General features: G+C 40.6%; 1 protein-coding gene across 4 annotated transcripts in view; it reads left to right on the forward strand.

Moving 5' to 3' along the window:
* Positions 1–12235, forward strand: part of UROS (uroporphyrinogen III synthase) — a 38699-nt gene that overhangs the window by 1319 nt on the left and 25145 nt on the right. The window contains exons 1-4 of one of the 4 annotated variants that reach the window (XM_032787084.2): positions 3401–3613; positions 3966–4044; positions 5755–5838; positions 10444–10540. In XM_032787084.2, coding sequence (XP_032642975.1) covers positions 3982–4044; positions 5755–5838; positions 10444–10540 — 244 coding nt within the window. In that variant the 5' untranslated portion in view covers positions 3401–3613; positions 3966–3981. Of the gene's footprint in view, positions 1–3400; positions 3614–3828; positions 4045–5754; positions 5839–10443; positions 10541–12235 lie in introns of those variants that run through there. The other 3 variants (XM_032787086.2, XM_032787087.2, XM_032787085.2) reach the window with 3 other exon arrangements.

Raw genomic sequence — 12235 nt, forward strand, 5'->3', positions numbered from 1 at the left:
ATTATTCCTGTTTCTTTGGCACCTATAACACATTGTAATAAGCCCCAAAAGCTGTTACTTTTAAAAAGTATTATTTCTAAAGAAATCCAATTTATAGTACTGATGGTATTTTCCTTTTGTCATGGGAGTACAACAGCTGTTTCAACATTTCTGGTTCGGGAATACCATATTCAACATGCATATTTGCCCATACGTGGCTTCTTGGCTGTCTATACTCATTCCCATCTGTTAGGGTGGCATTGTGCCTACATTCACAGTGATGTCGGTTGTCTTAGGGCATAATTGCTAAGAAAAATGAGTTTGGAGAGGCTGTAGCCAAACAATGCAAGGTTTGTCTCTTCTATAAGGCATGCCTGCTGCGTGAGAGCATTGCCATACAGGTGCATTATAGCACTTTATATTTGATCATACATGTCAATATATTTGCTAAATAAACCTGTCTGAACTGTGAAGGAAAAGACGACACAAGGTTCAGAGAGATTTGTAGCTGCTTTTACAGCAAGTGCACCAAAGGCCTTCAAAGGACACTAGCATGGCACAACAAATATTACAGGAGTGCACAAATCTGCAGCTGCTCTAGCTCAGATTCTGTTTTCAGTCACACACTTTGCAATCCCTTTGAAGTCAATAAAGTAGCTGCCTTCTGGCAGAAATTAAAGCAAGCCAAAGACATTCATGGTATCAGGAGCAAGCAGGCTTACTCAAAGTAAACCAGATGGCTGAGTCCAAAACTTTTGTGATTTGTGTGTAAAGTGGGCATTCAGCTAATTGGATATTAGAGTAGTTTGTGATATTATAAGACTTTTCCCAATAATTTTTCTTTAGTTTTAATATATATTTTGCCCATAAGAACTAAACAGTGGAATTAATTTGATAGTTGGAAGCCTATAATAAGCTTATAAGTATGGATTTATGGATATTTATGGATTTAAACCGGTTTATTATTATTCAATATTTGACACACAACAGGCTACATGATGGGGAGATAATTTGGTTCTGACTGCATCCAAAACATCAATGACATCTCCTCTCCTTCCAGAATGCACCTGAATCAACTTTATGATTTCATTCTGGGGTTTTGTAACTCTAGTTTGGCTTTTTTACTCTTCCCTAGTAGAATTATTGCCTTGGGACGATTTTCATTTTTTCTTAGATTTACACTTTTGATGATTTCATTCTTAGTATTATTAAACATTATACATCTATCTTCAAAGAGGTGAAAGGATTTTTTAAAATGCCATTATATGTATGCCATCTATTATTTAAAGTATATAATTAGAGATGTATATTATGGGAAATTTGTAAGTTCATGCTGCGGTCAGAGTTTAGGTAATTTATGAAGTGTGTGTGTCACTATTAAGAGAATATATGAACTATAAGGATATTGGAGTAGATATATGTTTCCTTAATAATAATTTCAATACTTTCTAAGGCTTAGGCTGTTGGGTTTTTTAATCGTAGTGTTCTTTTTATGTAATTTATATAACAGTTGTAGTAATTGCTGTAACAACTTTTAAGAGTAAGTTTAAAGTTTATGTGAATTTCCTATGTTTAAAAAAAAATCTGACACCCCCCCACCCCCACCCCTGCAACATGCATATATTCACAGACAGACGGATAGAAAGGCACATACCCTCCTGAGGGCTTGATGAAGTCTGCCAAAGTTGAGACTTACTACATTAGTCTATATAAGAGAATTTGGAACAGAGATGTCCTCCTGTGTATCTTATTTGGTCTGTCAGCCACAGGCAGAGACCTTGGGCTTAGATCTCCTGATACACACTACCTTCTGTTGCCTCCTGTGGAATTGCTAATGTCTACAAGAAGAGAGCTGTGCTACAGTAAATTTCATAAATTCTTCCAAAAATGGATTTTCCTTCAGTGAACCTTAACAATTCTGCCAGTTCCGCACTGCATTGCAGTGCTTTAAGTTCATTATTCTTAAGTGTTAATAAGTGAAGTTTTGAAATGCTTAAATTTTATATGATGGGGTGGCTAGAGGAGATCTAGTCAATAGCAGGAAAGATTGTTAATGCCTTTAGTTTCAAAATCAAAATTCTAATAACCTATACTCTGCAGAGGGGTATACCAAACTTTGTTTATTTTGACTTTGGAATTTTGTTTCAAAGTTATAAATGGCTGAAAAATCATGAGAGTGCTTATTTTTCAAGAAAAAAAACTCAGTGTTTGACACTCCCCAAAATATTTGCTGCCCCTCTAAATTAAAAATAAAAATGTTCATAGGAATATCTTCTTCCTATGAAAAGTTAAGAGGATGTGTATGTCAAAATTAGACATTGTCATGCAACTGTCGTCACAACCTTGTCTCAGGAGACTGATTAACACCTCAATAGGAAGAAGTGTTATGAGTTCCAGTCATGGCTGTGATATTGAATCCTGTAGGAGAGAAGTCAGGCCCCAATTCAGCCAAGTATCTAAGTTCATGCCTATTTTTAAGCACGACTAGCTGGTCTCATTGACTTCAGTGGGGTCTGATTTTCAGACATACTGAACTCTCACAGCTTCTGTTGACTTCATTTGGAAGTGTGTGCTCTGAAATGCACATAATATAAAAACAAATTCTAAGATAAAACACTCTACTACATACACTTTTCTCCCTGGGGAGAGGATGAAAGAATAAATGAGACAGATGCTAGTAGCTTAGTGCAGGGGTTCTCACAGCACATTTTTTGATGTCCTCAGAGTGCGGCCACCAACTCTTGCTGGTGGCCGCTATGACAATTTTTCCAAAAAAACTTAATTTTAGGAAAAACAAATAAATATCATAGATTCTATGATATTTATATGTTTTTATGCACATATGCCTGTCCAAATCATTGTAATTTATTTATATAGGGTTGTTGGGTTTTTTGCAGACTCAATAACAACAACAATATACAGTTGTCTCTATTTTTTACTGGCCCTGAACAGAATAGAAATACAAATAAGGTGCTTTGCACGTTCTTGTCTTTTTTGTTGTTTCTTTTGCTTTTTTGGTTTCTGTTTTTTTTTCTTTTAAATAGAATTGATAGCAGGTCTGCTTCTGTGAAAAATGATATTTGTATGTTTGTTAATATCACTTTTCACACAACAGACTTGTTAGCTAGCTGTGGGGCAGTGAAAAGTGATATTAACAAACATACAAATATCACTTTTCACATGAGACCCACACAGCCCTGGCAAGCCAGGGGACAAATTAAGCCTTGAATGAGGTGGTGGGTAGGGAGGCATTGGGGGCCAGGGGTGATGGGGTGGATGGGTTAGGGGCTGAGAGAGGCAGCGCAGGCCAGAGGCGATAAGACAGGTGGTGAGCTTGAACCCCAGTGGCCAGAGCCTGCTGCCACATGGCAGATTTCCGCTGCCACCCCAGGGCTGACGCTGGAAGCCTGAGTCCCACTGCCCACAGGAAGGTGGGGAACTCACACCGGCTGTCAACTCCTCCGGCATCTGTGGCTCCAGAGTCGGGCAGGGCCCAGCCCCTACTTGCAGGCCCAGAGGAGGAGACAAAACTTTGCCCTCCCTCTCCCCCATCACTACCCAGGCAGCTATGGCTGCATGCTAGAAATGCTGGCTTAGTGCACCACTGGAAGGTGCTCAAATACCATGTGATGAGGTCAGTATAAGAACCAATATAGAAAAGAATAGCAAAGCTGTCAGAGGATGCTCATTATATTACTGAGATTATTCCTTTTTAAAAGTGTTTTCTTTTAAAGTACATTCTTTTCATTGTCGTTTGTCTCTCTGTAAGTGGTATCATTCAAAACCAACATACTTTTTGCTGGCCTTATCAGGGTGGGTGTTCACTCCCAGAGAATGTTCCTTAACTGCTTACTCATTATGTAAACAGTAGTGCATCTGTCAATTATCCTGTTTCTTGTGGTGCATAAGTTTTATTGGCATTGTACAGAGAGAAGTCCCCTAGATCTAATTTAGATATTTCTTTATTGTGTTTCAATGTTCTGTAGCCATTTTTGGTAAACAATGAAGGTTCTGTTACTGAAGGACCCCAAAGACAGAGGCTCAGGACCAGATCCATATATTCAAGTAAGTAACATGGGGGTGGGGGAAGCTATTCCTTGTGTTGTTTCACTATTAAATTAATAATAATACTTAGCAGTTAAACATTGATGTGATTGGATGTTACAAAACTAGGAAAAAAATGTTTGAAATTTTAGTATCTATTGAGAAAACTAACTTTCCAGTGTAATTTGCAGTATTACAAAGGGTAGTTTTAGATATGACAGTTATGCACTGAAACCAAAGTTAAAGTTCTTAGCTGGTAATCATCCATTGTTACTGAAGTTAGTTTTTAACTGGGTAAATGACTAAATATCAGTTTGCTTTCACATAGATCAGAATTATGATTACAATATTTTGTAATTGTTACAGACATTGTTAGCAGTCTCCACTGAGAGTCCAACAACATAATTGGTTACTTAAATACCTTTTACCACTACAGTTGGCCTTTTCTCTGCAAACCCTATTCACGTGGGCCGTTCTTACTTGTGCAGATAGTCCCCCTGATTTTAATGAACCTTCTATGTATGTAACAATTTGCAGGATTGGGCCCTTAGTACTGAGGCACATCAGTGGTGAGAGACTGCTTATATCAGGGGTGGGAAAACTACGGCCTGCGGGCTGGATTCGGCCCACTAGCTGTTTTAAGCAGGCCCTTGAGCTCCCCCTGGGGGGGAAGCAGCCACATGGCCCGCTCCGGTACTCCAGCCAGGGAGCAGGGTTGGGGGCTGCTCCATGTGGCTCCTGGAAGCAGCCACATGGCCCCGCTCCGGCGGTCCAGCCGGGGAGCAGGGTCGGGGACAGCTCCATCCAGCTCCCAGAAGCCACGGCATGGCCCCCTGCGACTCCTACATGCTCTGATGGCCCCGCTCCAATGATCCCCTCCGGCGCTCGAATGGGAGCTGCAGAGGTGGTGCCTGTGGACAGGGTAGCGTGCAGAGACACCTGGCCGCGCCTCCGCTTAGGAGCTGGAGAAGGGACATGCCGCTGCTTCTGGGAGCCGCTTGAGGTAAGTGCCGCCCGGAGCCTGCACCCCTGAGCCTCTCCCCATGCCCCAGCCCTCTGCCCCAGCCCTGATCCCCCTCCTGCACCCCAAACTCCTCAGCCCCCGCCCAACCCCAGAACCCACACCCCCAGCCGGAGCCTGCACCCCTTCCCACACCTCAACCCCCTGCCCCAGCTGTGACCCGCCCGCCCTCAGTTCCAGCCCAGAGCACCCTCCTACACTCCAAACTCCTCATCCCCAGCCTCACCCTAGAGCCTGCACCCCCAGCCAGAGCCCTCACCCCCCCCCGCACCGCACTCCCCCTGCCCAGCCTGGAGCCCCCTCCCACACCCTGAACTCCTCATTTCTGGCCCCACCCTGGAACCCACAGCCCCAACCAGAGCCCTCACCCCCTCTTGCACCCTAACCCCAATTTTGTGAGCATTCATGGCCCGCCATACGATTTCTATTCCCAGATGTGGCCCTCAGGCCAAAAAGTTTGCCCACCCTGTCTTATATTGTACCTGTTCAATGGATAAATAGAGGGCTTCAGTCTCCAGGACTGTCAGTGCAATATCTTTCAGCAGCACTAAATTCATCAGTAAAAACAACCAAAAATTCCATAGACAGTGTTGGATTTTAGTTCAGAAAAGTAGTTGAATAGTTCTGCTGCTAAATAGCCCATTCTTTTAAATATAAATAACCACTATTTGTGATGCATTCCAGTGACTAGATATATACTTTTCCCATAGGAATTAGGATTATATGGATTTGAAGCAGCTTTGATCCCTGTTTTGTCATTTGAATTTGTGTCTCTTCAAACTTTCTTTGAAAAGGTAAGATTTCAACCTTTTAGTAGTCCTATTGGAGAAATTATGCCCTATGATTGCCAAGCTACAAAGACTAATCCTGATTCAATAATACCCCCTCACTGCTATCTGTATTACTATTTCTCTCCTGAACTGATAGGGAGTTAAAGAACTTTTCCACAACTCTAGTCCCCTCCTTAAGTATATATTCTGTTAGTCTCATCCCTCATTGCCTGATTGGAGCAAAAAGCTGCTACTAACGATGGTGAAGAATTTACGGAGCATGCAAAAGTCATCCCTCTGACATCATAAAATGATGTAGTCCCTTGTCATGTAACTAAGCTGACAGATTCAGCTGGGATGAGCTATAGCCAGTCTTGCAGTGACTATAATACTAGGTCGATTGCCTAGAAGCCTTTGCCATGGAAGTGCATCTGCTGCCTGGCAAGAAAACAGGCTTGATTTTAGGACTCACTTTCTTGCTCCCTCAAACCAGTGGGGGCTAGGGAGGGGTTCTCAAGCTTTTTCTTTCTGAGGCCCCCCCACAACATTCTATAAAAACTCCATAGCCCACAACAGCTATTTTTCTGTGGATAAAAGCCAGGATCAGCATTAGGGGGTAACAAGCAGGGCAATTGCGTGAGGCCCTGCAAAGTTACGTTGCTCAGGCTTCAGCTTCAGCCCTGGGTGGCAGGACTTGGGGCCCAGGGCTTCAGACCCATGCAGTGGGTCTTCGGCTTTCTGTCCTGGGTCCCAGCAAGTCTATTGCAGGCCTTGCTTGGTGGACCCCCCAAAACTTGCTTGTGGCCCCCCAGGGCACCCTGGCCCCTGGTTGGAAACCACTGGGCATGGGGACAGCACATTTAGTGGTTTGAGCTGCTCATCAGTGACCTCTGTTTGTTAACTGAAAACCAAACTAAGATCTGACTGTGCTTTCTTCTATGCTCCTGCCTACGGCATAGTGTGCTGTAACACTAAGATTTATATAAAGGAAGGTATATACAGGAAGGTGGGTTTATGCAAGAAAAAGATAGGCCTTCGTAAGGACTTGTTTGTATGATCTGAACCACCCTGTTGCCTAGATTCTAAGGACACTGTTTACTATTCAAGTTTCCCTACCTGACAGGTGCCCAACGCTGTGTTCCAAAGAATGCTCTAAATAATGGGGATGTTGTGAACTTGAAAGAGAGGAGGGAAGGGCCATGTGAGCTGGAGAAAGAAACAGAAAAGAAATGTGTTTAGTACGACTGGTTGACATTTTTTGTTTTGAAACATCTTGTAGACAAAAGATGGTCTTTTTACTGAACTGAAAACTTTCACAAAAAGCTTTTGATTTTATTTAAATTTTCTGTTTTGTTTTTTTTTAAATTGAAAGTTTCAGAAATTTTAATTATTGTCCGCTTTTGCCCCTCCATTTTGCCATTAAATTAATCATAGCTAGGTTTTTGGGGGAGGGAGGATGTCACTTTTTCATTTTTCCCTTTGCCACTGTAACTTTTCAAAACTTCTTTACCTTGGAGAAGCTAGAATGGCAAAAGGAAAAATGAAAATTCAGACTCTTCAAAAACTGGACACGCTTGAATAATTACTGTAGCAGAATTAATTTCATTTTTCCTTTTGCTATTCTACAACTTTTCAAAGGTTAGGAAAAATGAAAAGTTACAGACAGATTATGTCCCTGCACATAATTTATTTTATTGCACTTGGTGGCAAAAAGTGAGAGGAGGAAGACACAAAAATTCAAACATTTTTAAAAAGGTGTTTCCTGAAAATTTGGGGTGTGGGGAAGTGAGAAATTGTTCCATTTTGAACCCTGCAAGCTAGAAATAACTTCAAAATTTTCAGTTCATTCTCATAAAATTGATTTTCTTTCCTGTATTTTTTTAAACCCTCTACTCTGATGTTTGTTTAGACATTCTTATTGAGTCAGTTGCCAAGCACCTGGGCCTGTTAAATGATTATTAAAACTAAAAAACAAATATAAACTTTTTAAGGTAAGGCACTTTAGGAACTAACAAATTTATTTGGGCATAAACTTTCGTGGGCTAAAACCCACTTCATCAGATGCATGGAGTGGAAAATACAGTAGGAAGATATATATATAGATATATATATATACACACACATATACAGAGAACATGAAAAGATAGGGGTTGCCTTACCAACTCTAAGGAGACAAATCAATTAAAGTGGGCTATTAGCAGGAGGGAAGATCACTTTTGTAGTGGTAATCAGGATGGCCCATTTCAAACAGTTGACAAGAAGGTATGAGTAACAGTAGGAGGAAAAAAATTAGCATGAGGAAATAGTTTTTAGTTTGTGTAATGAGCCATCCACTCCCAGTCTTTATTCAGGCCTAATTTGATGGTGTTCAGTTTGAAAATTAATTCTAGTTCTGCAGTTTCTCGTTGGAGTCTGTTTTTGAAGTTTTTTTGTTGAAGAATGGCCACTTTTAGGTCTGTAATCGGGTGTCCAGGGAGATTGAAGTGCTCTCCTACTGGTTTTTGAATGTTACGATTCCTGATGTCAGATTTGTGTCCATTTATTCTTTTGCATAGAGACTGTCCGGTTTGGCCAATGTACATGGCAGAGGGGCATTGCTGGCACGTGATGGCATATATCACACTGGTAGATGTGCAGGTGAACAAACCCCTGATGGTGTGGCTGATGTGATTAGGTCCTATGATGGTGTCCCTTGAATAGATATGTGGACCTGGGGGCTTTAACAGCTCCCAGCTTTATATTGCAATACCTCAGTAAGCCAGTCTGCCTAAAAGACCAGTGTCTGTCCTTTGCTTACTCTTCGAGGGCTATGACCAGTGTATTGCTAGCACTTACAAATTACCACACAACTCCTAAGCCAGCACATTTATTGTTAAGGTAAAATCATCACAAAGAAAGCATATAAAAACACCATCACCAACAGAAACGTACACACATGCTACAAAGCTTACCAGGTTCACCCCCAATTTTAACATAGGTCATTGGTAATGTCAGTCCTTCAAACCTGACAACTAGGTCTTCCCCATGGTTGCAAGTTCATATCAGTCTTTAGATCAAAAAACAGAATGAAGGCCCTGAGTTATTTTGAGATGGGGCTAGTTAGCCAAAAGTCCTTTCTTGTCTGTTGGGCTCTGGAAAATCTAGTTTGAACCGGAATATGCAAGCCTCCCTGGAAGGTACTGTAGTACCTTTCTGGAGGTGTTATAAACTGAGTGATTTGTGCTGATCATCCCCTACTGTTGGCCAGTTATGAAGCCAGAGTTATGAGGCATGGGCGATCCCAGGCATGTTCTACTTGCGACAGCTCTAAGATAGTGCTTTTATTGCAGTTTTAGTAGCATTAAATACACTTAATGAGGAGGTTAAATGAAACAAACAGCTTTGGTGAAATCCTGGCTTCACTGAAGTAAATGGGAGTTTTGCCATGGACTTTAGTGGGGCCAGTATTTCACCCTACTTTAAATCCAGTCGTTTTTGATTCTCAGAGTATGCAATATACATGCATTTGTTATTAGCATTTTGTGTTGTGAATCTCTATATGGTCTCCGATTGCTAACCCAAATTTATCTATAACCCTCAGACATCCAACAGTCCTAATTTTTATTTTATTGTATACAAAGAAATCATGTAACTGAGATGATAGAAAATGGTATTTATGCTAAAGAAGTTTCTCACATTATTTTAATATTCCTTATTTGGGTGTTCTGTATTTGGGTATATGCCTGCAGTAGGTTCCATACAAAGCCAGTTTCAGGATTGGGCGCTTAGTTGTTAAAAAGTACCTTAAACATTTGTCTTGTACTCGTGTACAAGATGAGTATTTTACACTTTTATGCCAGGTCTTGAAAAGAGCTCAGCACCCAATAGCTCCCATGTAGGCACCTAAATAAAACAGTGAGATTTTCAAAAGTGCTCAGTACTTTTCAGCCCCCCATTACCCTAGAACCATGAGGGGAAAAAAATTGGCTTAACAGCTGTCTTAGCCCGTCTCTTGCCTTGGGCTTAAAGTTTTGTGTTGCACCCACAAAATTGCACACTTGATGTTCTCTCTGCCTTGTTACCATTTTAAAAATTATTTTATTGAAAATTTGAGATACATAGTTCTGTGTTATCCTTGTTCTTACAAATGTCCAGGGATATTTACTGAAATGCTAAATTTAAATTGTGTAATCTGTTACTATGTTCAGACAAGGCCTACAATTATTAGGATCTCACAGACATTTTTTTTGTTGGTGTTGTTTTTCGCATAGACAGCCAATAATCTGAACTAGTCTTCATCCTGGCAGTGAGGCAAGCACCTGAGTTATTGCTAGCAATAATTATTAGCTTCCCCTGTAAGAATTTTAAATCCATCATATAACACTTTTCTCACATACAAGTCTGGTAAGAAGAATTTATGTCTGTTCCTACTTTCAGATTTCAGAATTAACATTGTTTTGTGTGAAAGTTTGAGTTAGCCTAAATTTAGTATTATAAATCTCAATAATATTTCTGCTACTTGTATTAAGTGATCAAAATATTTGCCACTTTGGTTTGTAACATTCATATTATAAAATTGTAACATTGACTGTATGTTTTTTGAACTTCCCAGAGTTTATCTAAATATATTTTCTAAATTGTTTTTGGTAGCTCTCTCATCCAGATCATTATGAGGGTTTAATTTTTACCAGTCCAAGAGCAGTAGAAGCTGCCAAGTTATGTTTGGGAGAGAATAGTAAAAATGAAGGTAAGTGCAGATTTATACCTTTGGTTATGTCTTTTTAAGTGAAGTTTTGTAAATTTCATTCTTTCTCCCACCAGAGTCTACTTAATATGTATGTATGTGTATATTTAAAAAAAAATTATATCTAATAATTGACTTTGAATATTTAAAGGCACCATGCGGCTTTATGCTTAGGTGAGCTTTCACATGTAGAGATTTTGTTTGTTTGTTCCCCCCCATAATTAGAAAAATTATTAGTATAACAAAAAACTCTGAGTTCAAGTTACTAATTAGACTTCATTTTTCCCCATAAAGTGAATGCAAGTTATTCTTCTTAGTAATGCTAGGACAGTAGTAAGCACTGACTGAGGAATCCATTTCAGTTTTTAATATATAAATGTATATTCTGGGACTGTACATAGGCGTCCACTGAAAACTCTCTAGCCACTAGAAACTGGCCATCCCCATCATCATGCATGTATGCTTCTCATGAAATCTTACTTGAAACAGTTTTTTTAAATCTTGGATATAAAAAAATCTGTCATGTGGATTGAAAAGTAGTGAAAAGACAGTGAACAAATGATAATGAATAAACAGCAATGTACCAGGTTGGGTGGAAAAGGTTTGTGGAACATTACATAGAAATTGTCATACCAGATTAGATCAGTAGTCTGTCTAGTCAGGTATTCTGGCTTCAACAGTGGCTAGTACAAGATGCTTCAGAGGAAGGTGCAAGAAAGCATATAAATGGACAATTATTGAATAGCCTGCGTGTAGAGAAAGTTTCTTTCTATTCTCAGATAGTTAGTAATTGGTTTACCTCCATAGAACAAGGATACATACCCTTTAAGATTTGAATCTAACTGTCCTGGGGTGCTCTACTCACTCCTGGGGATTAGCTCTGCCAGGCCAATGCCCCTTCCTGCAGTGGCACTCCATCACTCTCTCTGTGCCTCACTCTCTCAGGACTCAACTGCTCTCCCTCTGTGGCTTGGCCCTCCAGCCAGGTCACTTTAGTACTCCCCTTCTGGGGAGTCAAAGTCTCTCTGGTCTCACTGTCCCAGGCAGTCTTCCCATTCACTGCCCCTTAACAGTGCCCCTTCTCCAGTGGCTGGCAGGGGAACCCAGGCCTGCCCTCTATACTGGGTTCCAGCCCAGGGACCTTACAACAAGCTGTCAAGGTCTGCACAGTCCTGAACCTTACTGCTGTATCCCTGGGCTACGTCCTACCTTACCTTCTCTTATCCTGAGAGTGACTTACTCTCTATAGCTGCCATCTGCCCTCAACTGCTGGGCTTTATACAGGCCCAGTCTGTTCCTGTCCAGCTCAGCCTCATTTCTGATTGGTCCTTGCCACCTCCTTCAGGTGCTGCGTGGGTGGTTAATTGGCCCATCTCGCCATCCTAACCCCTTCAGGCCTTGTGTGGGGTAGACATCTCTTCGCACTAACATAATTCTGATTGTTCTCATTAACTATAAAACGATCTTATCCTTTTTTAAATCCTACTAAACTCTAGAACTCAATGTTTTATCTTCTGGCAATGAGTTCCACAAGTTAACTGTGCACTGGTTAAACAATTATTTCCTTTCACAAGTTTTAAATGTATTTATCTTCTCATTTCAAATGATTTCCCCCTCATTCTTGTATTATGAGCAAGGGTAATTAGAAACACCTGATTTACCTTCTCCGTATTTAGGCTTTGATCATGCAAACATGTA

This window comes from Chelonoidis abingdonii, chromosome 15 (genome assembly GCF_003597395.2).
Source record: "Chelonoidis abingdonii isolate Lonesome George chromosome 15, CheloAbing_2.0, whole genome shotgun sequence".
Lineage (NCBI taxonomy): Eukaryota > Metazoa > Chordata > Testudines > Testudinidae > Chelonoidis > Chelonoidis abingdonii.